The following is a 26,425-nucleotide window of genomic DNA, read 5'->3' as shown; positions in this document are numbered from 1 at the left end:
AATGTATGGGTGGAGAGTTGTAGGTGCATTTTGAAGTTGGGGAAAATGCAGTTTGAATAGATGGTGGTGATGATATTCTTAGATCACTCAGGCTGTAAGCCTTTTTTGGTGCTACAGGAAATGGCAGACTTCAGCTTCATTGGCCAAAGTGATCAGCCTTTGCAGCTGGGGCCTGAACTGAATAGTGATGACATTTGGGGCAGCTGTCTCAAGGTAGTGGAACATGGGCTTTTCCTTCTGTACTTTCAAATGCAAATTGCACAGTATGCTCTAGGGACTGGCAGAAAAGTACATGCATGTCTTAGGTGTGCAAGAAATTAGTAAATATTGATGGTTCAATTGCTGTAGAAAGGATACTAACCACTTGGCATCCTATGTCAAGGGTTTGAGTTTTGTGCACCGGTATTAACATGTAATTTTTAAATATCTAGCCATAAAGCCCTGCTCTTTCTCATGTGTGCAGTTTTGCAGTGTGTAGTTGGATGGAAGGGATGTCTTTTGCTATGCATGTCAGTGATGTAACCCGTAAAGAATTAAAGTTGTCAGAAGGACCAACAGCTATTATTGTCAAAAGTATGGAGCAGAAAAAGAGATTTGATTGGCCCACCAGTATTTCTTGTAAATGTGCCTGAACCTGATAGCTGTTTCATGCGTTAAGTCTGTGGTTTTTCTGTCTATGCTGCAGAAATCTTCAGATGTCTCTTGCCAGGATCAGTATGAGGCTTAGCTTAGCCTGGCTGGCTGACCTGAAGGTAATTTTTCTTTCCATCTTATCCATTAAAGGTCCCAGCTTCAATTCGTATACAGCTTGAAGAAAAGCTGTCTTAACACTTGACCAAATAAGCCTGTCATCAGAAGACACAAATACCTCTGTAAGCCTCAGCTGAGTCCCTCACTCCCTGCTTCCCCATTTCCCTTCCTCCCACTCCCAGTAGGTTGTCTTGGGTTTTTCCTGCCCCTTTGCAGGACTACCCACATGCTCCTTCGTGAACTCTTGTCCACTTCTTCCCATAGTCTGCTCTAACTCTGCCTAGATAAAACTTCAAGCAAGTGGAACTATTAATTCTTGCATATGTAAGTTTGTTGGGGGAACTGTGGAGCAGGCCTTTTTTGTGTCTTTTGAAACTGGAATGAAGGGTGTTTCCTTCACAGCAGTGCCTGCACAAGCAGTCCTGCCCTATTCCTTTCCTTCCCGTCTCCTCAGCCACTTGCTTCAGTTCCAGAGTTGGACCCCGCACTTGGAGGTATAAGTATCTATGTAGCCAACCAGTCAACTGAGACAGGTGAAAAATACACCTCCCTAAACTGTTTCACAGTCAGATCAGTTCCCCAATCTGTTGAACTACCCAAGTGCCTGCTAGCACTGTGGGGAGTGTGTGTGGGAGGGTGCAGCCACACAGCAGCGACTGCATAAACCAACTCAAACAGTACTGCTGCCAAACATCTAGCCACAACTGATAGTGTAGCCTCTGAGTTTGTAGCTTGGTAGAAATTCATGCTCAGAAGTATGAATTAACTAGTAAGATTGTTAATTCTGAGGTCAAGCTGTGTACAATATCAGTATTAACAATTTCTTTCCTGACAGTTTTGATAGATGCCAGCAAACATCCTCATTCCTGGCTGCAGGCTTAAGTGATCTGGATTTTGGTTTATAGCTCTGTGCTTTTTGAGCACTATCAATAAGAGAATTGAAATGTACAAAAGTTCAGTAATATCAGAATAATTAAAGTGTTACATAGCTTTTCAAATATATGTTTTTAATATGGCATATGAGGTGTAATTGACCTAGGAAACTTTGTTCTACAGATAATTAGTTGTCAAATATCATTCCTGATATCTTTATGGCAAAGAGCTGAGTAAGACTGTTTCACATTCTCTAAAATTTACAATGCTATAAAATATTAAGCAATCAATATTAAATGCAACTATCTATGCTAGTAGAATCCTAAGGCCTTTAAATTTTAAAATGAGATGAAGCAAAGTTAAGGTTTTTATTGCTCTGTTAACTCGTCCGCAGTGTAAAATGAATGCATAATAAATACTGTAATAAAACAAAACATGCATTTAAAGAAAAAAAGAATTTGAAGATTAGCTATCTTGTAAATATATGCCAGTTGCACTTGAAAGCCTTTTCTTCCTTGCCATAGTGTTGCTAATAGTCAGCAGGAATGTGTGTCTTGATCTTTGGAAGCATGTTGGACCTTTTGCTCATGTGGTTGATAGCTTTTTCACTGGAAAAAATGGAGCAGCTGCAGATCAAGTTAATTTACTTCCTTTAAAATCAAAAAATTAAAGTCTGTGTTTTGAACAGTTTTGAAATTTTTCTTTAAGGCCTTTATGGATTGTATCTTACTGTGCTTCAAAATGTAGCAGATAGTGTTTCTAATTGTATTTCCCACTGAAATGTAGTTGGGTTTTGGTAGTGGTTTCAGGCAACCTTTACATTCTTTCCTTCTGGCTTGCTTTGCAGCAGGCAGTTAACATTGGTATCTGTCATGTTTCTCACCAAATAGTCTGGTTGTCAGTGCAAAGCGTATGCATTTTTTCTTCAACTTTTTTCAGGTTTCAAAGTACATCAAGACTGCAGTTTTCATAATGTCTTTAGATATGTTGTTAGTCACTTAAACTTGCCAGTGCATCGTGAGTGTCAAGCCTAGTAGTCCATTTATATTGAGAGCCTGTTTTATAAGCAACCAGAGACCTCATATAGGTGAAACCTAGTGTAGGAGGGACTGTGAAGATATTTAGAAAGCCACAATCAAGCTTAGGTAGTGGTGGTTCACTTGCTGCATTTGAAGGCTCTGAGTATCTTTCCACAGTATGATCTTGGGTATGTTAATATTGCATTAATGAACTGGGTGATGAAGTAGCACGTGCTTATATTTGTGGTGATTATTAGTTGAGTTGGTCTTATGATACAATTGAGCTGAAGATACAATTTAAAATTATCTTGTTGGTTTGAAGAAATGTTATATAAAACCAGGAATCGTTCGACAACGATTAATGTACCGTCATACATGTAGGCAGAAATAATCAACTGCACCAATGCAGGATGGGGAATAACTAGCTAGGTATCGGTTCCTCTGAAAATACCCCAAACATTACAGTGGAAAACTGGTTGAAATTGAGGTGGTGTCCCGATCTTAAGACAAGCAAAACTCATAATGAGATGTGTAGACAGGGCTGTAGTACCTGTACAACATGCAAAGGAACTCTTCCACCCAGCGCATGTAAGGCCTTGGCTGCGGGGCACTGCAGTTTGAAATCCCCAAGACTACTATAAAACTGCCCTCTAGTCACATACCCTAAATTTCTGATCAAGGACTGATCAGGTTGATCCACTAGTAATCATCTTTTGTCCTGCCCAGGTTTTCCAGCGCTGGGGTAGAGTTGCCTTACCTGATGTGGTGTTTTTGCAGGATGCCAAGTGAACTGAGCAATATTCAGTTTCAGTGACTGCAGTCACCATCTTTGACAGCTGTTCGTAAGCAGTTTGTCTTCCTTAACACATCCTTTTAGACTTGAACCTGCTATCACTTATGGACACCATAGCAACTCTGATTGTGTACAAGCATTAAAAAGGTTGGAAGAGAGACCCTCTTACATGGAGCAGTTGCTCTGTCACTCCACAAATAACTGTTCCTATCTGGTTAAAAGTGATAGGCAAATTGCTTGAGTTTGTGTGCTAGGAAAAGCAGTAAGCAGGAATGTAAGTACAGGGTGGAGTGTTGGACTTGGTGGGTTCTTGGGCAGTGAAGTATCGCAGAGATAATGGTACACATCCTATTTGGAATAGAAAGCACCACTGTCTTAATTTTGGCATTTCTTATCTTTCATTCTTGATAGAGGAGTTTTGAGGATTTTATTTCTGTACAGATTTGGGGTACCAAGCATGAGGTGATTAAGGACTCATCGTTACTGTTGCAATATCCTGTTCTTCAATGAAATGCAAGCCTTTCCTTGTCCTCTGCTGCATGTTTTGGTCATGTTGACTGCTGTAGTGTGTTTAAAGGCAACGGGTGGGACAGCTAGCAAGGAATTCTGCCTTCTGGTCCTAGAGGAATTGTCCCTGTCTTCGAGAAACATGTATCTCCTTCCTCAGAGATGATATATTCTCTGGCAGGGCATTTTAGTAAGAGAGGTTAGGACAAAATAGGACACACACAAATAGAACTAGGAACTATATGGTATTCAGGTAAAATTGTTATGCAAAGCAGATTAAGAATGGATTTCACAAGCTGTGAATCTAGTCTGATTTATGGACTGTCATGCATGTGTATTTCCCCAGGGTATTTTCCACTTTTACTGTATGTGACCAGCTTCATTTGTATTGTAAAGCTCTAAAAGGGGCAACCACAGCTTGGAATGACAAGCATATGTTATGATTGCTTGTTCTTCATTACCTTTTTCAGTTTTTCTGTTTGATACACACCATTAAGTAATGGTTTACAACAGAGTTCGCGTGATGGGAGAAGTTGTGTGAGAAATGCATGATTTTGATATGCTTGCAAACTGCCACAGGACCACTGCTGGTATTTCTGCAGTGTTTTGCTGTTAAGCTTGAAAGCAACTCTGAAACACTCTCACTGGAATGCTTGATGGCTTTTTTTATTACTATTTTCTGGTAGAGTGACTTTTGACCTTCATCCCTCAGAGCTTGTGCCAAGAGCTCTTACAAAAGCCTTATGATTTCATTAAAGGCCTGAAAAGTTGTAGTTGGTTGTACTTGGATAAATAGTCTAGAGCATATGATAACAGATGTGTTTTATGTTTGGTGTCCATGTTGCAAAACTTGAAGGGATAGCTAGAAACAGCCGCTCTTTTAAGAGGGCCTGGAATTCATAGCATTTGTGTTAGAAGAAGATACAGGAATAGAAACCAGGGGTATTAACTCTGACCACTAGGTAAAAGTAGTTCTTTCAAAAATTTTCTTCTCAAAATTAAGGGTTTATTTAGATGCTTAAGGCAATGTATACTCTGTTCTTTATGTACAGATGTGTATGTATGCATTTGGGTTATTTTGGGGTGTGGTTTGGGATTTTGAACCTTTCCCAAATAGAGCAGGTTTTTACTCAGAATTCAAGGCTATTTTCTTTCCTCAGTAAAAAAGAAGGGGGGATGGCATAGAGCTCTCTAGGCTTCAGAGCTTAACCTGTTCTTCAGTTTGTGTGCTGTACTGGTGGTTCTTCTTTTGGGACCCTGCTTAAACCTAAATTAAACAGTACTAATCTGTTTACTTTTTAAATAAAAACTCAATGAGGAAAGACACTCATTTGTGAGCAAATGACCATCCTCACTGATACCTGAGTAAACTAATCCACACTGCACATCAGAAAACTGACAAAATGCTGTGCTCTTTAGTGCTTCCAAATTCGATGTGAATTGGGTTTGAGATTAAGGAAGGATGTTTTGTCTTCTGTTTCCGTGATAACATCCTGAGCACTACAGCTAGTTATAAAAGGCGGCTGGTCCTGGTCTTTAGTCACTGTAAACTAATCCTTGGTCTGTTAGGGAAAAACAACACTCCCCTTCCTCTTTTTAAGAAACTGTTCTTGTGAATCCCGTTAGCATTCTGCTCTTTACATGTGCAAGTCAAGCTGTGGAGCTTAGCCTGTGATAACAATCTTTTTCCCTTTTTTGCACTCCATTTTGGTCAAGCACTGAAATGAGACAGTGCGTTCACTGCGACATCCAAATGTTGAACAGTCATCCTTACGTTATGAAGTTCATCAGAATTAGTGTTCACTTAAGCACCATAAAAGTTGCTGAACATAAACCGAATCTCACTTCTGAGAGTCCCTGCTGTTACTGAAACACTCAGGGGTCTTTTAGATGAGGGAAGCCTAATTAGAACACTAGCTGTAGCTACTTCTAGCTCTGTAAAGCTATTTTTGTTTGGGTTGTAAAATCACCAGTAGTGATTTTTACTGCAGACTACCGTTCTTTCTATAGTGGAGATTTTGCATTAACCTTCTGCTTGAAAATATGCATTTTGTGGTATCTATATCCTAACCTCTATAGAGCTGGTAATAGTGGGAGGACTAATCTGAAGAGAATTCTGTAATCACTGAGGCTGACATCTCACTATCCTTCACAAGCAATGTAGGCAGAACTGGTGAATTTGTTACTGTTTTACCTCTGTTTGTGCTAGTGGAAACTTCCTACACAGAAGGAAACTTAATTGAAGAGGAGATCCATGGCAAAGTTCCTTGAGCCTTATTGACTCTTTCCAGGATCTCCATTAGACATTTTGGAGGTCACAACAATATACTTTGAAATACTGGGGGTTTTTTCTCCCATCTTCGTGCCACGTAAACCTAAAAAAGGTGAGTCACAGGGAAAGAGAGTTGTCTAGATTGTTCTTTTTTTTACTTCTCTCTCCTATTATCTTAAATAAATAAGTCTTCGTAATTGAAGGCTTTTGCCAGAGGAGAAGTAGTAGTACAAGACTTGGAAGGCCTGAGAGGCAGGTAAGTTAGACTGTGCTGAGTTCTGTCCTTGTGGCTAGACTGGATTGTGCCTCAGCTAACTTAGTTGCCTCAAGTATTCTTATGTTACACAAAATAATCAAAGTGGTTTTGAAGTGAAAGCTTGAATGCTAATTCCTAGCAGCATTCCTCTCTTTGGACTTTGCTTTGTTATGACCTTCTTTGTTAGGACAGCCAGTGCTACTATAGATTTCTTGACCACTGTATCTCTGTGTGGAGTTTTCCATGGTGAAATATTGCACGGAATTGTAATTGCAACTTGCCTTTATCTCACGTGGTTAAAAGCAATATCCTTTCCTGGTATCTTACCCAGCTACTCCTCCCCATCAGCCCTTTCTGAGAGTTAGGCGAATACTGGATTTACCTACAGATGTTTACATGGAACGAGCCTCTAGTAATGAGTAGATTTGTGCAATAGACTTGCAAGACAACATTACAGTTTGGAAAGAGAAGCTTACGTAATGGAATCTCTGTGTACTGTGACTTTCGTTGTCATTTTTGGTTTGTAGTCTTTTAGCTTTGTCTTGTATTTTACTTTGGACTAGATTGCCAGGTTCCTTCAAGATGAATGGGAAATAACTTAGTTTCTTTAAGAAGAAAATATGTCTAAGGACAGCAGTATGTAACCCAGACACTAGCGTTTTGATTTGCACAGCTTCAAAATTTGCTATCATTGATTCCTGCTTTCAGCTGCTTGGCCTGCTGAAAATGTTGTCAGTGTGAGAAGTCAGAATGCGTGCTGTGTTGAAGTAACAGTCGTCACTTCAGATAAGGCTTCTGACAAAAGCACCACTTGAGGAGTGGGGAAGAAGGGCCCTTGTATTTCGTATTTGTTGCAGTGGGAAGACTTTCTGAAAAATTTTTTTTGAGTTTGTATTTTGTGCTCTTTTTGTGCCTTTGAAAAGATAAGGGTGGAAGAAGTGTTTCTATAGTGATAATGAGAATTGGGGCAAGGGTGAGAATGAAAACCTGTATCCATAGCACGTTATTGCATTATATTGCAATCTACATACATTATTTAGGTCTTATAATACTTGGTAGTTGAGTGCAGTTTAAGAAACAATCTTTCTCTGGCTGTTTCCAGTAACACTTGCTCAGCGGTTGTTAGGTGTTTTCACAGCTTTTTGTATCCGCCTAGAGAGCAAGTACTCACAATTTTAAAGCATGTCTGAACACGGTACTTTAGGTTTTGGTCTGAAAAATGTAGATATTTTGGATTTCCTATGTGTGATTTTTTTTTTTTTTTTTTTGACAAATTGAATTTAAGGAAAAGCCAAAAATATTTTAGCAGTTGTGTGTTCTTGAGCTAGTCACCTTAATTGTCTAATGTATCTTTTTGCATTGAATGGCTGAAGTTAAAATTAACTGTGTGTCATGATGAGTAAACCAAGAAAAGAAAAATTCTGATTTGGCTTGACCTGAATTACAATGCCATTTTGACGTGCAGATTACCGTGCAGATTACCGTAGGTTTCCTTAAGATGCCATTTCCTCCACACAGCCGCCTTGTTGATGGTGTTAGGCAGCCAGATCGAGGAGTATTCATTTGTTCAGGGGACTGGTTTTATGCTATATGAGGATGAGGCAGGGAGCTGCAGGTTATCGGGCAGTGTCTTGCATTGTCTTCTACAAAACCCTGAAGAGATTAATTTGAATATCCTGTAGTGCCGTTTGCAGTGAGCTTGTGGGGAAGGAGGATGCTATATAATGGACTGCGTTGAACTTGCTCTGCTGAATCCAGATGTAGCTTTCCTTGAAGCAGTGGGTGCTTGCTGGTTTTGTAGCTAGTTCGTACCTCTCTTCTTGGAGCAGAAAAGGAGCCATTTTTCTCTGACATGAAAAGCTGTGTTAAAGCACCTCTCCGGAGGGTGAGAACGGTCCTTCCGAACACCATTCCACCCTGGGATGAGTAGTTTCCAGGCTTAAAAATTCTGTTGCAGCATTGCTGCCTTGAATCATTTGTTTACTTTTAAAATTTTAGTTCCTGCCCTAGTTTGAGTGTTGTGAGCGCTTTCCTTGGATTCCTGACACTTTGGAAGTGTTTCTAATATACTGCATTGTTTTCTGTGTGGCAGTGTCAATGCAGCTTTGTCGAGGAGAAAAACCACGCTGGTAACAAACGGGTTGTACTTGAGCAGTTGTGTTACCTTCTGTTTCAGTCAGCACAGCAAAAATCCTGAAACCTTACAGTTCAGGGAAAAGAGGAGGTTTAGCCAAAACTCAGAGCCCTCTCTGTATAAGTTTTTTGGGTTTTGTCTCTCCAAAACCCAAGCATTCTGATGAATTTGGCTAAATTCACAAGCACATACGTTGGAGGCCTTATGTTTAGTTCCATGTTTGCATATGGGAGTCAGCTTGAGAGTTGAGATGCCAGATCTGCTTGTTATGTTCCAATTTAGTGCCTGCATGTTCCTGAAAGTTGTTTGGTTTTGTGAGGATAAAGACTGGTGTACAACAACTCACAAGGGTGGAAAAGCTGTACTTAGAAATATTCACTAGGTATGGAATTGAAAATGGCTGGGGATGCCTGCTGTGTGTGAACTGTTGTAGCTCAAACTTGGGAGCTGCCTTGTGGGGCTCTTCAGCAGTGCCTCTTCTCCATTTCCATGGGAACAGATGGGCTTTTGTTGATAAGAGATCTATTATCAAACTAGGAAACTGACGGGCAGCAGTTGAGCCACTATTACTGTAAAACAGGGCTGACTACAGACTGAGGACATCACATGGCAGTATGTGTTCAAATATAGTGGCTAAAAATACCCTTCCTTCTTCCTCCTCTCAGGCACAGATGCCCCAGTGTGAAAGGAAGAGTCACTCTGGTATAGACTTGATTAGATTTACAGCAGACAAGAGGATTGTCTGCAAAGGAATGCTTTATGTTTTGACCTATACAAAGAGCAGCAGTTTTTAACAGTTGTTGAGCTAAATAAGTGTTTGTGCCTTTTAGATATTTTTTCAGACTCTGAAGGCTGTCTCGGTTTGGCGTGTTGTATCTTTAAGTTTCGTTTTGTTGTTTAATTTATCTGTATTTATTTGTACTTGGAGAAATTTTCAAAGCAAAATCTAGTGATACCTGCAGTACTTAGACTAAATTTTATAGCTTTGGTAAGTCTTGAGAAAATCTTACCACAGTTCAGTTAAGAATCTTTATTTTTCTTAGAGGCATAGCACTGGTTTTTAAGTATCCTGATGATAAATGTTAATTATTATTTGGAAATCACTTGGAGGCCAGTTGTAGGTATGGAATAGATGGATTTACTGGATGCTTTTCTTAAAATGTTTTGCAGCAAAATGGTTTAATTAAAGTCAGTTCTTTCAGTGGGTTTACGATTTAAAAGAAAAGAGGGCAATGTCAGATGTAAATGCCTAAGCCAAATACGCCCCAGTGCAGAGAGTTTTTACCTGTGTTCCCAACTTTTTAGTTGTATTTCACTAATGGATGTTAGTGGTGTAAATTTTTTTGAAAGTTGAAATGTACATGACTGTTCTGCAGTTGTCATAATAGCTACATAACTTCATAGCAGCCACCAGAATTCCAGCCTTGTGTACGTGACTGCAAAGTTGTCCTGAATTTCAGGTACTTCAGTACAAGTCATTTTTGCTTGTCTAAGCATTGGGAGCAGCTCCAGCGGTGTCTGTTTGAGACATTGTCAGAAGAAATAATTTTTTAGATATCTGTGTTGTGGAAGTCACTCCTCTTGCAATGATACATGAACATAGAGCTTTGTAAAGAAAACAGTATGTTCTGTTGCCTCTGGAAGAGTGCGCACTGAAAGACCCTGAAAGGGGAAAACGGGGGTGTTTACAGGGTGTCTCTGTGTGTATAAGCTCTCTGGTATATAATATAGGGCATGGGTAGCTTGGCTGTCTTCCAGGGCATGAATGGAGCTGTGACAGATAGTTAAAATGATCCTAGAAAGGGCAACTGGCTATGAAGATATGGGAGCCTGGGTGTGAAGCAGGAAAAAGTCCTTGGAGCAAACAAAGCCACTGAAGGGGGGGAGCTGTGGAGGATTCGTTATTACAGCAGAAGTCCCCTGGACAGGTTGTACATGCATATGTGTAGGCAGTTCACCTTACTATGCCTTTTATCCAGCTATTTTTTTTCCGGTCACAAAGCTTAATGCATGCCTCAGCAATGCTCCCTCACTGGCATTTGGCTTCAGGCCAAGCATTAATGAGTACCCCAAGCCCTATGTGATTTGGTTCCTCCAAATCTATTAGCATATCTTCAGAGCAAGATAAAACTCATTAAAGTAATTTACATTTGGGCATTAGAATTACTGATCATTTTTAATACCTACTGCCAAAAGCACAAATATGTGGTAATGTCCTTCATATGAAGCTACAATTTACCCAGGTTTTTTATTCTTGGAAAAAGAACAGACTGCCATATCCCTTAACTGCTCTCTGATGGTATTGAAATGAGTTTGTAGTACACAATCTTATCAAAGGTTTGATCTGTGCTATCTTTGATAAAGGAATGCACACTATTGCGTAAGATTTGGCTTATTAGAAATCACATCAAAATGTGTCATGTTTGTGTTCTGTTGTATTGTAAGTGACTGTAGTGATGGCAGCTGAAGTATATAACAACCAAACTTCCTGGTCATTCAATCTGTGTGCCAAAATCTTTGTATGTGACAGAGTTGTAGATCTGGGCTACAGTGTGTGCCCTCTGTCTCCCTAGTCTCTATGCAATTCACGTTTTTACATACCTTTTTAAAATGTCTATCTGCCCTGCTCAGTATCCCAGAGCTGCCTGCTGGTGTCATCTACCTGTATTTCATATTCTGGAGTTGAATCAGTTCTGCACAGAACGCTGTCTTGCAGTCAGTCAGTACAGTGGTTGTGAGAGATGTGCATCATTTCTTGCTTAAAGGCAATTCAACAGACATCAGCTGATCTGCGTCAGCTCTCCATGTGCAAGCTTTTACCTCAGAGCCTTTAACAGAGCCACACTTGAACTGCTCATGACCTGTGGTCAGATTATCCTTGCTGAATGACTGAACTGTAATGAATGCTAAAACAATGCTTGTAAATAAATAAATGGAAGCCCACAGTAGTAACTGCACGAAAGATAGCTTGAATATTTTTATCCATATAAAAGTACTTGGGATCTTTTAAGTATTAAAGTATCTTCAACTGAAAATATCCTGAAATGGGCTGTAAAGGTGCATGTCTTTGCTCACCTGAAGTTCTGTAGATGTGGCCCTGCTACTGTGCTAGTTCTGCGGTGGAAGTGCTTGCACCTGGGGGATGTACATCCTACCATCAGCCTCTTCGGTTGGGACTTAAGGAGCAGCCAGGTAACTATTACCCACTGTAATTCACTGGGGAGATTCAGATGCTGTTCTCTTTTTCCTTTACCGGATTTCACTTCAGTAGGTGTTAAGATTTTTCTCTTTTATATGTAGCAGTCAGCAATGAGGCAGATCAGGGTGTTGATTTGTCATGTATTTTTGAAAGACAGCAAACACTGATCATTAGAGTTTTAATTTTCTGAAGCACTCCTGTCAGCTATAAGAATTTTAAGGCCTGCACTTGCAAATTACTGACTGCTTTTCCTTTTTTTTTATTTCCTCTTATCACCCTTTCAAAAAAGAAATATAGTGAGATAGAGAAGAAAAAAAAAGGTCAGAAATGGCAGTAATTGCTTATGAAGATTTTGGGGTTTTGGTGGATGTCTTCACCATAACTGTGTATGTACTATTGATGTTTGGATCTGCATTCATGTTGTCTTTCTCTGTGTGTTGCCTCATCTTCCCACATTCAGGCAATGCTAATCACGTGATACTTTTATGACTTGAGGCTTTAAGTGTGTGTATTTTTTTAAACTCAGATCCAGCCTTTTGTTGGCCATTGTCACAAAGTTTTAAAAGAACCTCAGAAAGCTGAGAAGGAATGAAAGTGCTCAGGGAAAAGTGTTGTGGTGCTTAATTGTAAAGGGTGGGGAGCAGGTTCTGCGCAGTGTTTACTTCCAACACCAAATAAATCTTTTTGAGGAGGGGTAGTTTCAAACTGTAGCATGGCTTTATTTACCAAACATAATACTACTTTATTCCAGAGACTACTTTCAGTCAGGGTACCAGGCTTGCCTATTGCACTGTACTGGTTGACAGAAATTCAATGAAAAATAAAGCACCAAAGTTTTTATAACAAGTATGCTTTGAAGTATCAATTTGTGCTTTTTAAAGCTACCTCTTCATGTGGCGCTTCTCTTGTGACTCCTGATCTTTCATTCACTTTAGAAATAGTCATAAAAAAAAGTATCCCTTTAAAAAAAAAAAAAGAAACTTTGTTCATCTACATTTGCTGGTTTTATGTGTTTAACTTGCTTTATTAACATAAAAAATGCCTAACAGGCAAGTTACTCTTTCTGCCATCCGACTTAACCTGGTTTTAACTTGTATCAGCAAAACCAGCTGAAGTTGCCAGTTGTATCTGCAGCTGGGCCTGTGCTAATGTTGTCATGGGGGAGTCTTTTTTGTAAAATTCTCTGTAATATAGATGTTGCCTACAATCTCTAGCATATCCAGTGTGGAACCAGTACAAATGCAGAACATCTGGATGAAATCACATTTATGCTGAAAGCATCAGGCTTGTAAGCTGAATTCAGGAAAAAGTGATCATTAGAAGTGATAAAGAATCAGAATTTCTTGGCTTGCAAATTTTGGACAGAATTTTTTGGTTATGACAGCCAGCTTAATCTTTGGTACAAATCTCAGTCTATTTATGTTGTTAAAAGTACCTGTGGACTCACAGTGGCTTTCTTACTAAAGCTTGGTGTTTTGGCTATTTTAAATTACTTGTTCACCACAGTTCTGAGCGCTCATGACATGCAGTGGAGCAGGATGGCTAGCATCGGTTTTTATAGGTTCATCTTACAAAGACCAGTCTGGAATGACAATGGGAGGAATGTGCTAGTACCTTCATCAGTTTTGCTGTATCCTGAAATGTGGTAAGCTTATTTTTTGTTTGCTACCTTCAGGTTTTGAATGAAGAATGCGATCAGAATTGGTACAAGGCAGAACTCAATGGAAAAGACGGCTTCATTCCCAAGAACTACATAGAAATGAAACCACATCCGTAAGTAGAGCTTTGGTGATAGGCTCCCTTGATCTTACTTTTGCACATCCTCTCAAACAGAAGGTTTTCTGTGGAGTATTTTGCAAAGTGTACTTTACCAGATCTAACATGTACGGATAAATAAAGGATGACTGTTGAGTTGTATCTCTGGCTGTAGCGTTTACTGTAACTCATTTCACAGCTAGCTATATAGCAGGGTATTTTTGGAAGCTTTTCTGATGGTTGCTCTGGTGTTTTGCTGTAGACAAACTGATCATGGGGGTAGCAGGCATAAAACAGCAGAGAACTCTTTAGTAACAAGTTGTCATCACCACTGCCCCAGGAAGAAGAGTGAGTGTGTTCTTGTGATGATTCTCTGTTTTACTTAGTGTAGCAGGTAAGAGTAAAAACTGTGGCATTCACAGCTCACCAGAAAAATGTTCAAGGATATTTGGAGCTGAACTCATAGTATATCTGTGTCACATCATGAGCATAGAATCACAATTGTTTTGGTCAGACAGGACCTCTTAACAGTCATTTGGTCCAACACCTTCCTCATGAAACAGGCCAACCTCAAGAGTCTGTACTGTTATGCAAGTATAGTGGCATTGATTTACAGCTCCAGGGAACTGTATTTGAGTAACTACATTTCCTCTTAGATACAAAGAAACTAGCATATGACAATTTCATGACTGGGTATTTTCTTTGTGTCAGTTCGGGTATTTCTGCTGTCTTCTACTAAACTCTGGTTCTGCCAACCTTTGAGATCCTTTACCATCTGAACAAGAAAACAGCAAGCTCTGGGTAACAGAGAAAAGGTTCAGGAAGAAGCAGCAAAACCTGTAATCAGGGTTTTTACAAGGAGTGTTTCAGTTGCTCACAAAAACTGATGATTGATTTGTAATTGTTAGCTGTATTCATATCGTGAAGATACTGCCGTTAAATCCAATCAAGAATTATTTTTCTAAAGACTTTTTTGAAATAGCAGAAGGAAGCTTCTGAGGGACAGTGCCCCAAGAAAGAGGAGGTATACTGCTTTAGTGCAGGCAAGTGGGAAGTGAAGCAAGGATGCACAAGAAAATTCTGAAACTGTTTAAAGCCTTGTCTTCTGCAGTGACATGTCTCATTTATCCTGATCATGCTAGTCCACTGGTGATCACAAATGTACATTGCAATTTCTCTCATTGATTTGAATCATCATACATCTCATAACAGTTTTGCAGGCATTTGAGTTATACAGCAGTGAAGTCTCCTGCAATGATGATGACCAGTTTGTTCTGTAGTCATCCATGCTATCAGTTTTTCACTTTTTGAAATCAAAAGGGAATGAACTTGAGCCTGAAGTGGGTGAATTTGGTAGTGGTTTTTAAGCATAGTTAATCTGACCTTTTCTGAAGATGTTTAAACTGCTGATGACAGCTGGATGGAGTTAGTTCCATGTGTCAGCAATGCTGGGAGTCTTAACTAGTGCATTAGCAACCCTGGGAAATTATGCAAAAGTTTTTATAGCATAATGTTTGCTTAGCTGTAATGCAGAGCTCTCTAAGTAGTCATACAGGTCATACAAAAAGCAAATTAGAGGCAGCTGACCAGGAGTGAGAAGTGTTCCTTTTCTCAGACTAGTATCAAGCTGTGTTGTGGGAAGGCAGCACGAGAGCTTTTCAAGAGGATTTGGGAAGAAAGCAACTGAAAATGGCTTTAAATCCTGTCCTAGGATCTGAGACTTAAATCCTCCAGCCCCACAGCTAGTCTTAAGGTGCAATGTTTCTTCTTGCTTGTATTTTGCAACTCTTACAGTTTGCTTTGTAACTACTAGCAATTGAAGCTGAAAGGAAAATGTGGTGCCTCTCGGTCACCAGCTGAGTCACCTGGGTTCTGAAGGGTTAATCTGAATTGCCACATCAATTAAGCAAAGATGTGAGTAGACATAGGCATGATACTGAGAGAAGAGCTGCAGGAAACTCTGGGCAGGGAGCCTTCCTGTGCAGGCACAACAGTGCAGTTCAGTGGCAGGACTGCCTTTCTCTCTTTAAGGGGACAGGGGAGGAATTTGCTGTTTATGAAACGGCCTGGATCGGAGTCCTGCTGTGTGTATGTATCTCAAGTGTTTGTGTTCATAATCAGCTTTGCTTGGAGATACTGCTGAAGTCTCACTTTGCAATATTGTAACTTGCATGGAGGAAATTGGCCAAGCTAAATGGTTGTGCTAAGTAAAGCCAAAAGAATTGCCAAACTGCCAGTTGAAATGAGCCTGAAAGCCATGTGAACTTTGTGTTGTACCAGTCAGTGCATCGCCTTCTTCCTGTGCAGCATCAGCTGTAATGCCTGGGTTTGGTTTTGCAGTGCTGACTGGATGAGTTTCACCTACATTACAAAGCTAGTTGGAGACAAGTGTTACCAAGCTTAGCCCTTCAGCAGGGAAGCTGTGGGAATATTGTGGCCTGTTTCCTTGGCCTAGTTCTCCATGTGTAATTTTTGACAATTTTTTCAGTCATTCTGTAGCAAAGATTCATACATGCACAGCACTTCTGATGCTTTACAAGTGTGTTCTTAAGTAGACAGTAGTCCTTCAAAATCAATTTGTCTCCTTCATCTATGGGGTTTTCTTTTAATCTTTTTTTTGTATTTAGAATTCAAGCTTCTTTTATACTCTGAATGGCTAAATTGGTAGTGAAGTCATAAAACTGCAAGGGAGTTCAAGAATTGTGAAAGATATTTAGTCTTTCTCTTTAAAGTGCCTTAGAAACAGCTGGCAGAAAACCAATAATTTGATATTGTTACTTTGGAAGTGTTAATTCCTTTAATCGAATTGTACACTTCTTTGTAGCAATTCAGTAACTTTTAGGAGAAAAATAAGGTATGCTTCTGGGGCTTCAGGAAGGATTGTAGACATTCCATTGAGCTCTTTCAGGCTTTCCTTCTATTTTACAGAGATGGGTGAGGTGTTTTGATTTTTCTTTTAAGATGAGGCTTTCATTTCCAAGTCTCATGCAAGTAATTGAGAATTGAGAACTAAACAGAATTAAATTGCTTTGTAGACAGGAACTATGGCAAGATATCTAAAATCATAATATAAAGCTTGCTTTATGTAACGTTTGGCAGAGGCAAAATTGTGCCAGAAGCCCAGGAAACAAAATACTACCTTTGAATTCTAAAGGAGTTTCACATAATGGCTTCTCTTGGTTGTTTTTTGAAGGCAGCAGAGTGCAGTGAGAGACAGGTAGACAGACACTTCCTCTGCTGTCTCTGCCACCATCTCAGGTACCGAGAAGCGGCACAGATGCTAAACCACCAGGAAAGTACTAAATGCCATGAAGTTCTTTATCACTACAAATAGGATGGTTGTGGGAGAAAGCTTTTCCTTTCCATTCCACGGGATAAAAAGTACACAACAAGACTTGCAAGCAAGTAAAACATGTTTAGGTGATCATGGAAACCAAGTTTGTAAACAAGATATATAATTTCCAGTGCCAAAAAGCTTTTCATAATGGAGCTGCATAGCTAAAGGAGTAAAAGGAGTGAATACATACTCCTTTTACAAGGGGGATGTCCTAGAGTTGTTTTATTAAATGTGTTGCCTATAGTAGAAATACATCTATGGACTCGTCACCTTGATATAACGTAGGGATGTGTTTTTGTGTAGTCTCCTATGGTGAGCAGATACTGAAGACAGCCAGTGAGAGGAGCGAGGGCTGCCAGTAGCTGAAGAGTTTGGTAATCAAGTAATGGGTGGTCCTCCACCTCTAGAGATGGCTTCCTCTTAGAGAGGAAGATCTGGTGACTTTGTGACTTCATGAAAGCTTCAGCTTCTCTTAAGAACGACTGTCTCAGGGAGGATTCTGCAACTTCTGACTTTTTGCTGCACCAAAACCTTCACTGTAGAAAGTAAACTTTGAGTGGAGCTCTTGTTATTAAATGCTCTCCTTTAAGGTCAGTCATCTGCATGGTTATAGGCTGTGGTAAGTGCTTCTATCCTGTGTGATCTGCTACTCAGAACTGAAAGCTGTACTTCTTGGTTGTGAAGATGGTTCTGCTTTTCCCACGCCATGTGACCTACCACTCAGGCCTGGTTTGCCTTTAATCTTGGATTAGTCTGGAAATGCAAATGTAAATGTCGGTAAGAATCCCATGACCAGGGGCTGTTGGTCAGTGCTGATCTGGTTGCCTGGGGTAAGTTCACCCTTGGTGTCATGGAGGTGGTCAGCCTGCGGCTTTGACTTCTGCGCAGCTGTCAAGAATTTCAGATGTGGCTTCCACAGTGCAGCTATTTCATGTGACTGCTTATGTGAAAGCTGATAGATTGTCCTGACTATAGGAGAAAGCGAGAAAATGGGCCGCTGAAACAAATATTATCAGCAATTTTCCTCGAACTGAATTGCATGCCCAGCTCAGCAGTCCTCTGCAATGAAGCAGAGAGACCTCGAGGGAAGTTTTCTCACTTGGTCTGCATGTAACTCCACTCCTGGCACCTGCCTTAGCTTTCTGACATATGATACCCATCTTTGACCACAGTGCAGGGGTAGGGGTCAGAAGGATTGGACTCTGGGCTGCAGGAACAACCAGCTGCTGAATGAAGCTACTCATTCTCTCTGCTGAAGTAGTTGTGTCTTACCACCAGATCTAAAAGAGACTAGAAATTGGTTTTGATACAAAATGCACTTACCATTTATGCAGGATGGGTCAATCCATAGACAGGATCTTGTTTCTACAGCTGTGATGTTTCTGAAGAGAAACCTGTGAGTGAACTCCCAGTGTTTTCCTTGCACTTTGCAAATACTGGATTTTTTTATTTTAGAGATTTCTACCTGCTAAAATAGTGCTGTTTCTGTGCTTAATCATCAATAACTTAAATTTACTATATTGTCTGCTCTGCAAATCATAGCTAAGGCATAGGTGGTTTCTCCTTAGGAGGCATAAGTAATAAAGGAAACTGTGTAATTGTTCCCCACTGATTATCTCTGGGTACTAATAGTGAAATAAATGCTGCTATATCATAGGGAAGTTCAGTACTGACCAGCCACCAATGCAGGACTTCTTTGTTGTCTCTGAGTTGATGACATCATACAGTTTGGACAACTACAACTTTGCATGTAGAGACATGAGACTTTATTCCTTAGTGATAGAGGAAGGGACTTGAGCTTCTTGCTTGAGTGCTAGGCATTTAATCTGTTTGGCTTTAGGTTATGAGGCCTGATTACTAAGACACCAGTGCAGACCACAGTAGACATTTTAACTTTGTCAAGGTTGTGGCCAGTTCCCAGGGTAGCTGTCATAGTCTCACAAAGCAGGACTTTTCTGTGAAGCAATTGTACACATTAGGTTCTTGCTGTGAAGTTTTATATACTAAACTCCAGATATAGTAGAGCAAAACAATGTGCATTAAATTTTGATCAGGTTTTCTTCTGCATCTGAAAATAAATCCTGTAATTTCAGGGTTTCACTCTTACCACATCTCTGCTGTGCTAAATTGGATGAAATAGTAAGCACCTGCTTATCAAGTCACTGTTGCTTCATTGCCAGGATGAAACATTGTGAAAAGCTTCACTAGTCTGTATTGGAGTGGCCGTGAGGTGCAGTTACTTCTGTTAAGAATCATTTCATCTGTGTGAATATCTATGTCTGGCTCTTCCATGAAAGGATTAAAATTCTTAACTTTCCCTATTGTTTTCTTTTCCTCACTACACAGGTGGTTTTTTGGAAAGATTCCCCGAGCGAAGGCTGAAGAGATGTTAGGCAAACAGAGACACGATGGTGCCTTCCTCATCAGGGAGAGTGAGAGCGCTCCTGGGGACTTCTCCCTCTCAGTCAAGTAAGTAATGCCCAGAAACAACCATGTGTGGTAATCAGGGCATCTACTGCTTATTTGGACTTGTGAGTAGAGGGCGGGTGATTGGCAATGTTGAGGAGCCAGAATAATCTTCCAGATGCCCTATAGCATTCCTCTTCTTCCAGTGATACTTACTTATTCCCTCTCTGATAAAGCAAATATATATGCTCTGCTTTGTAATGAGCCTACAGGGCTGACCTGGTAGCATGTTCCTGTCTGGGTCATGTAGTCCCAGGCACTGTCTGTTGGTTTGTGGATCCCATTACTTCTCCTTAAAACCACGAAGTGCCCAGTGTGTACATGTTTTCTCCCATCCTTCTTCATTCCTCTTCTGCAGTGCAAGTTACTACTCTGTCTTCTCTCTGTGTAGTACACTTCTAAATATGTTTTTCATGTCTGCTTGGCACATGCTTTGGGGATATTCATGTTGTCTAGCACTGGGACATGGAGCTGTGAAAACAGAGGCCTCTTGGATCTCTCATAAGTGCATTCCATGTTGGTAGAGAAATCAGCCTAACAACAGTGAAGTGAGGAGGAGCAGTTCTCATCCTTGAATAACCTTACCAGAAGTACTGGCTGTTAACCAGTACTACTACTAGTTCCTGATAGTTAGCCATGGCCCACATAATACCAGGCTACCTATCCTGCCCATCTGAAGTCACTGTAAAATAGAGGTGTTAGAAAATTGAAAGGGTATGTGACATAATTTAACATGGCCTGGAGGTGGGAGGGACTCTGTCCTTAGCAGTTGATTTTGCCTTTTTTTTAATTTTCTGTAATCTTCCCCTTTCCTACCAGAAACTAACAAGATTTTCTTGAGAATCCTAACAATAATTTTTGATGATTCATGTACGATTCCTAATGTGCTCTATTATCTGTGACTATCAGTGATCTGTCTCGACAGGATAATTTTTTTTCCTGGTTGTTTTTGGTCTGTAACCAAATTTTTGTCCTCCTGTACAGCAGCACTGAGTCATGCCAACAAACTGCATTAAAGCCACTGATTTTAGAGATGTTTATATTTCTGTCTTGGATACAATCATCTAAGCTGGAATACTAGATATGAATGGAAGCTTCATTCCAGAAAGTGCATTCCTTTAAGAAACATCAAGTTATGATAGCATAGCTCTGCCTGCCTGTTAGCTTAGTGTTGCCATCTGGTGGTAATTTCTCAGTTGATTTTTTTTTTTCCCTGTTAAATTTAGAAAAGTCTTTTTCTTAAACAGTGACTGCAGGATTTGAAATGGTGAGAAGCTCTCAGGTTGAGGAAGGGAGAGCAGAGGCAGTACTCATGAGTTATTTCATGTTAGCTTTGTAGCCAAGATAGCGTCTGCTTTTTCAGCCAATGTATAGAGGCTGTGCATGCCAAGTGGGGAACGGTTGTGTTCTGTTTTCAGTGTTTTAGACTGAAGTAAAAATATCATCTGGAAAATCCTAATGGACCTCTTCAGAGTTCCTCTTTATTCAGAATAAAATTGTTGGAAACGTAACTTCAGCTGAATGCCATCATTTCTCAGAAAGAATTGTTAACACAGAATGGAGGTTGCTACATTGCATGTGCAGCATCACCTTTTGAGCATTTTGAGTTTGTGGGGGTTTTCTGTTTTAAGGACCAGAGAGATCCTCTTGTTTTTCAAGACAATCTTTTGCGTAAGTCCACACTGGCTGCCAGAAGAGACAATCCTAGCCTCTCTGTGGCAGTGTTTTCCCAGCAGTTTACCTATAATGGGACTGGTGCTTATGTGTTGCATTATCACATACACACAGTGGTGCTGACTGAGACCACAAGAAGTACAGGACCATAGCAAGAGTAGCACAAAGCTAAACTGACTCAAATCAGTTGCGAAATTGCTGTGTGTGAAGAGCTAAACTGAAGCGCTTGTACTATTTGACTTCAAAATCTTGTATTTGGGAACATGAAGTAGAAAGCACCATGGTGCAGCGACTTTAATGTGACCTTGTATTTGTACTGCGAAGTCCATGGCATGTGTCCTGGTTATTCTGTGCACTGTCTTCGGCGACAGGTGACTGCATACATACATCAAGATGTACACATAATGGCTGCCAGCTACGTGGCAACGTAGTGTAAAATAAAAAGCTGAAATATTGCATGTCATCCAAGATAGTGTTGTGACACATCCTTTATGAAAAGACCTCAAACTTCTGCAAATTCAGAGTGGTTTGAAAAGCTGGTTTTGAACTGAAGTCCTGTTGTAAAAAAAAGCACACGTGAAGCTTGCGGGATTTTTTCAAGATAAATTCAGTATTTTGATAAATTCAAGATAAATTTCAGTATTCTATCTCTCTGATCACTGATTTCTGTAAAATACAATTGACAAGTGGGTTTCGGACCTCTTTTTTTATAGCAACCAATTGGTATCTATATGACAGTTTTCACTGTGCCCTGAAAGACCTTTTTGTTTGAAACTTTGTGCTGACGATCTCAAAAGAGGAGTACTCAACAACTAATAATGTGCATTTTTTTGTGTACTTCATTCTTTCCACAAAGGTTTGGAAATGATGTGCAGCACTTCAAGGTGCTTAGAGATGGGGCTGGCAAGTATTTCCTCTGGGTGGTGAAGTTCAATTCTTTGAACGAGCTGGTAGATTATCACAGATCCACATCTGTCTCCAGGAACCAGCAAATATTTCTCCGGGACATTGAACAGGTGCCACAGGTAAGAGGAGTGTCCTCATGAAGTGCACTATTTAGAGCTTGTCTTAATGTTTATGGGTACTGTTGAAGGAAGGTCACCTGATTCATGTGAATTAAAAATGGGTTTACTCCTGGTTTAGGACACAGTAAGAAAGGTTAGTTATATTTATACAGTTCATAACCAGAACTGTACCACTCGGTAGCCAGTGAAGCTTTGGTGCTGGTCTTTCCTGAAGAGGTGGTTACAGGTATAGCACATGGAACATCTCTAGCCTTCTGGTTTGGTCTAGCCAGGGTTAAGAGAAACCAAAAACTACTGCTGAGTGCCAGCAGAGCAGCTTGTGTATATCTAGCTCTGTGTTTTGTTCCATTTCCCAGGCCAGTCAGAATGTTATGTTGCATATAACTGGATCCTTTGTCAATTTTGGATAAATCATTTTGCTTCCACGTGCAGCATTATAGTTCTAGCTTGAAGATAGGAGGTGTGGAATTCGTACTGCTCTCCATGTGCCACCAGCACCTTTTGCCACAGTTTGAGTTAAATCTCTCTCTGCACTGTTGGGTCAGGGATAAACAGAGAATGAGAAAACAGGTGGCTGAAAATGATAAGCATGAGGATACCTTCCTGGCCTCGTGATTTTAAGAATGCAAATGCATTTTACGTGAACCATTAGCTTTTCCTTAAGAATGGAAGTATTTGCTGACCAGGCAAAATGCTCTGTGGCAGAATTTCTTGATGGTGGAGAATTCTAAGGAAAATGTGTTTAATGCCAACATCCAGTTTTTATGGGGAACTTTGTGTATCACAGTGTTAGACAGAATAGTAATATTTGTGCTGTCAGTTGGTGAAAACAGGGTGAATAAGCAAAAAGGCTTTTGTATTGCAATAGATTTATAGTAGGTCATGAAGACTGGAAAATACTAGGAAAACATCTGAGTTATCTGCTGTCTTTATTTTGGCTCTTTCACAGAAGCTTGACTTTTTTCTAAGGTCTTCTATAGACTGTGCTTTCCTATTTTAGCATCTTGTTACAGATGTTGGAAGCTGGCTTACAGGGAAATGAAACAGCCCGAATGTTTAACAATAAACTCCAGTGTAAGTTAAGCTCCTGCCTGAGGGAGCAGGTTTCTTAAGTGCTGTGGATGATTCTCACTTTGTGTATCTTTTTCTTTACCCTTTCAGCAACCAACGTATGTTCAGGCCCTGTTTGATTTTGATCCCCAGGAGGAAGGAGAGCTAGGCTTCCGTCGTGGAGACTTTATCCAAGTCCTTGACAATTCTGACCCCAACTGGTGGAAGGGAGCCTGCCACGGACAGACGGGCATGTTTCCACGCAACTATGTGACCCCAGTGAACCGGAACATCTAGAGATAAATATTAGAGATTATTTAAAGAAACCAGAGAAACAGTAAATACACATACAGAGCCTAACTGCAGCCAGTGACCTAAAATCACACGGCGATAAAACCTGAGTCACCTTTCACCGTGAGGTGATCCTCCTTCACTCAGTACGGAACTTCAGGGGCGGGGAGGGGGGAAGAGTTCAACTTACACACCAAAACTTATCTTTAAAAATAAAAAAAAAAAAGAGAGAAAAAAATGAAAATAACAAATTTCCTCAGCTGCTCCTGGGTTACCCCCTTTTATTCACTCTTGTTTCCCCCTCCTCCTCTGTCTATCAGTGCATGAAGTTTTAATGCCATATAAAGTCCTAGCCATGCAGTTAAAGGAAAAGGGAGAAACTCTGCTGGTATTTTCTCTCTCTGCAAACGGTCTTCATTTGACATGAAGGGACATGAGAGAAGAACCAAATCCACAGTCCTGCCTTTAAAAAAAAAAAAAAAAAAAAATCATCAGTCTCTGCTTTTGCCTTCAACATTCAGCTCTTCTTGCCTGGGAAAGATGAGGTGTTAATCTAATTTTTATTGTTTCTTCTCCTTTGGCACTTTCTTCTGAAGCTCAGCAGCTTCCAAGCAGGGGAAGGGAGAAGAGTTGTGTGGCTTTTTGTTCTTTTTTTTTTTTCTTCTTTTTTCTTTTGAGTCACAGAGCTGCTTTGAGAAACTCCAACGTACAACTGAAGTATGTTAATGCTGTGCTGACAGCTTTTTTGTTTTTTCTTAAAGGTGTACGGTTGAGCACATTCTGTAATTTTTTCCATAGTGCCTTTCCCTTATTTTCTTTTTTATTATTTTTTAAGTTAAAAGGACAGTCCAGAGCTTTTCAGAGGGGTTTTTTCTGCCTATGTGTAAATAAATACTTTGGGGGGAAGGGTGTAAAGGAGGGTGGTTTTATCAATGGACATTTGAGAAAAATCTACAAACAGAGATGGAGCTTTAATCTTAAGATTTGTCTTACTGTTCAACTTCCCTTATTCCAAGGAAAATAAAATCAAGGCATTCAAGCGGCAGCTTAGGCTGCTCAGAGGTGGGGAGCTGCAACCAGGAGCCTCAAAAGAAGTAAGAAAGGGGGAAGTTATGACCAGGGAAAATGAGGAAGAGTATTTTGGGGAGGGAGGGTTAAGGGGGGAATTTGAGAAATAATAGCCCTGAGATGTCCTATAAAATGTACATTCCTTTGATGGAAAACTTTATAATGCAGAGAAACCTCAAGAAATAGTGCTTGAAAAAACTTTATGCTCTTAGTGAATGTTTCTACGTGATGCATGTAATCAGCCTGTCTCTTTGGCCTGGATAGGGAATATTTGCAGTCGTGTTGCTCTTGAAAAGTGGGGTTGGCATCACTGTTCTCCAGTTTCTCCTCCCTCCTCAGGTCAGTGTTACTGTTGAAGTAGATTTCCCCACCCCACTCCCCATTCACAGCAGGCTGTGTGATGACTGTAATCCCCACCCCGCACCATAATGGCATTTATTGTGGCCATTTGCTCCTCCACCAGAGCAGTGCGACATTAAATTGGACAGAAAGGAAAGCAATCAGGCCGCACTGCTCTCTGTGCCAATCTTCAGTTGCGTTATTTTTCCTTTTGACGGCCGTTTGGCTGGATCCCTTCACCCCACCAACGAATCCAAAAAACTGCAGCGGAGATCTCCTACCGCCCTGCCTAAGCACGGGCAATCTTTTGTTGGAGGGTGCCTTTTTTTGTACTAAGTGTTACAAATGTTTTATTCCTGAGATGGACTCTGCCTTACACTTTAATTTTCCAGCAGATGAAAGAGAGAGCTATCCTGTAGAGTATTACTTTCTCCCCCTCTCCTTGCTAGCTGTCACTCACTTTCTTCCTTCTTTGTAAAGTGATTGGAAAAGGAATCTATGGCATTCTACACCTGGACCATTTGATTGTTTCCTTATTTTGGAATTGGTGTATATCATGCAGCCTTGCAGACATATGTCTTGTGTGTGTATATATATTAAAAAAAAATCAGTGTTTAAATAAAAAAGGCCTATGTACTTAATCCTTTAACTCTGCAGCAGCATTTGGTAGATAGTAATTAACTGTGAATAATAAATATACATTGAATTCTTCACTTGAGCATCTGTCTGTTATTTCAGTTAACTGACCAAAATATGCCTGACTGAGCTAATGTACAGGATATTAGATTGCTGTGGGAGGGAAAAGCTGTAAGGTGTGCTCTGGCCTGAAGTGCTCGGTCTCTCTTCAGCATCCTAGTTCAGCGTGAGCATGCTCGGCTGAATTCATTACTCTTTCAGGATAAGTCAATGGAGAGTCATGTCACTTGGCCTGTGTGGAAGCGAGGCAGAGGGAGAAGAATGATCATGTCTCCTCCAGGAGTGAAGGCTGTGTATTTATTGGCTGAGTGTGAGGGTGGCACTTCGGGATTTCTTCCCTTGCTTTTTTCTAAGCTTTTTACCAAACTGCTCAAGTGCCCCTGTGGTACGGACTAATGTCGTAAGGAGCCAGTCATGGAGAATGATACACCCGTTATTTCTGGAGTGTCTTGCTGAAGGACAGAGGGGAAGATGGGCGTATGACTTGTGTAAGCACAGCAGCTGTGGCTTGGACTGTCGCCAAAGCTTTTGCTCTGCTTGATGAGTGCCTTGCAGCTCATTCCTGCAGCAGAGAGAACTGCTCAGTGGTGCTAACAAGGTGTGTGGCAGCTCTGCCTCACCTGTCAGGAGCTGCCAGTCTGTTGGCTCTGCAGCTTCTCCCCAGCCTTTGCGTCTGTTCAGAAAGTGCCTGTGAGTTTTGCAGTTGATTTTAATATACAACAGGAGAAGGCCCACGTGAGGGTTCAGGTTGTTATTTTAAGTTGCTCTTAGGTATTATGCTCAAATACAGATGTAGTCAAGGAGTTTGTGGTTGCTCGGAAAATGCCTGGATATTCCTATATTAGTTCTTTATTTTCCATTTGTGCTAGTAAAGTCAATATAGAAATGATTTGCAGTGTGGTTTGGAGCTCTTGGCTCTTT

At 40.4% G+C, this 26,425-nt stretch overlaps 1 protein-coding gene across 2 annotated transcripts in view; it reads left to right on the top strand.

Annotated features, from left to right (window-relative positions):
- GRB2 (growth factor receptor bound protein 2) overlaps positions 1-25,521 on the top strand; it is a 62,153-nt gene extending 36,632 nt beyond the window's left edge. For both annotated transcript variants that reach the window (XM_074847335.1, XM_074847334.1), the window contains 4 exons: positions 13,479-13,576; positions 19,242-19,364; positions 21,892-22,060; positions 23,222-25,521. In XM_074847335.1, the coding sequence (XP_074703436.1) occupies positions 13,479-13,576; positions 19,242-19,364; positions 21,892-22,060; positions 23,222-23,407 (576 nt within the window). In that variant the 3' untranslated portion in view covers positions 23,408-25,521. The remainder of the gene's footprint in view (positions 1-13,478; positions 13,577-19,241; positions 19,365-21,891; positions 22,061-23,221) is intronic.
- Positions 25,522-26,425: the final 904 nt, after the last annotated feature.

This window comes from Strix aluco, chromosome 21 (genome assembly GCF_031877795.1).
Source record: "Strix aluco isolate bStrAlu1 chromosome 21, bStrAlu1.hap1, whole genome shotgun sequence".
Lineage (NCBI taxonomy): Eukaryota > Metazoa > Chordata > Aves > Strigiformes > Strigidae > Strix > Strix aluco.
The sequence above is the reverse complement of the archived record's forward strand: the minus strand, read 5'-3'. Positions and strand labels throughout refer to the sequence as shown.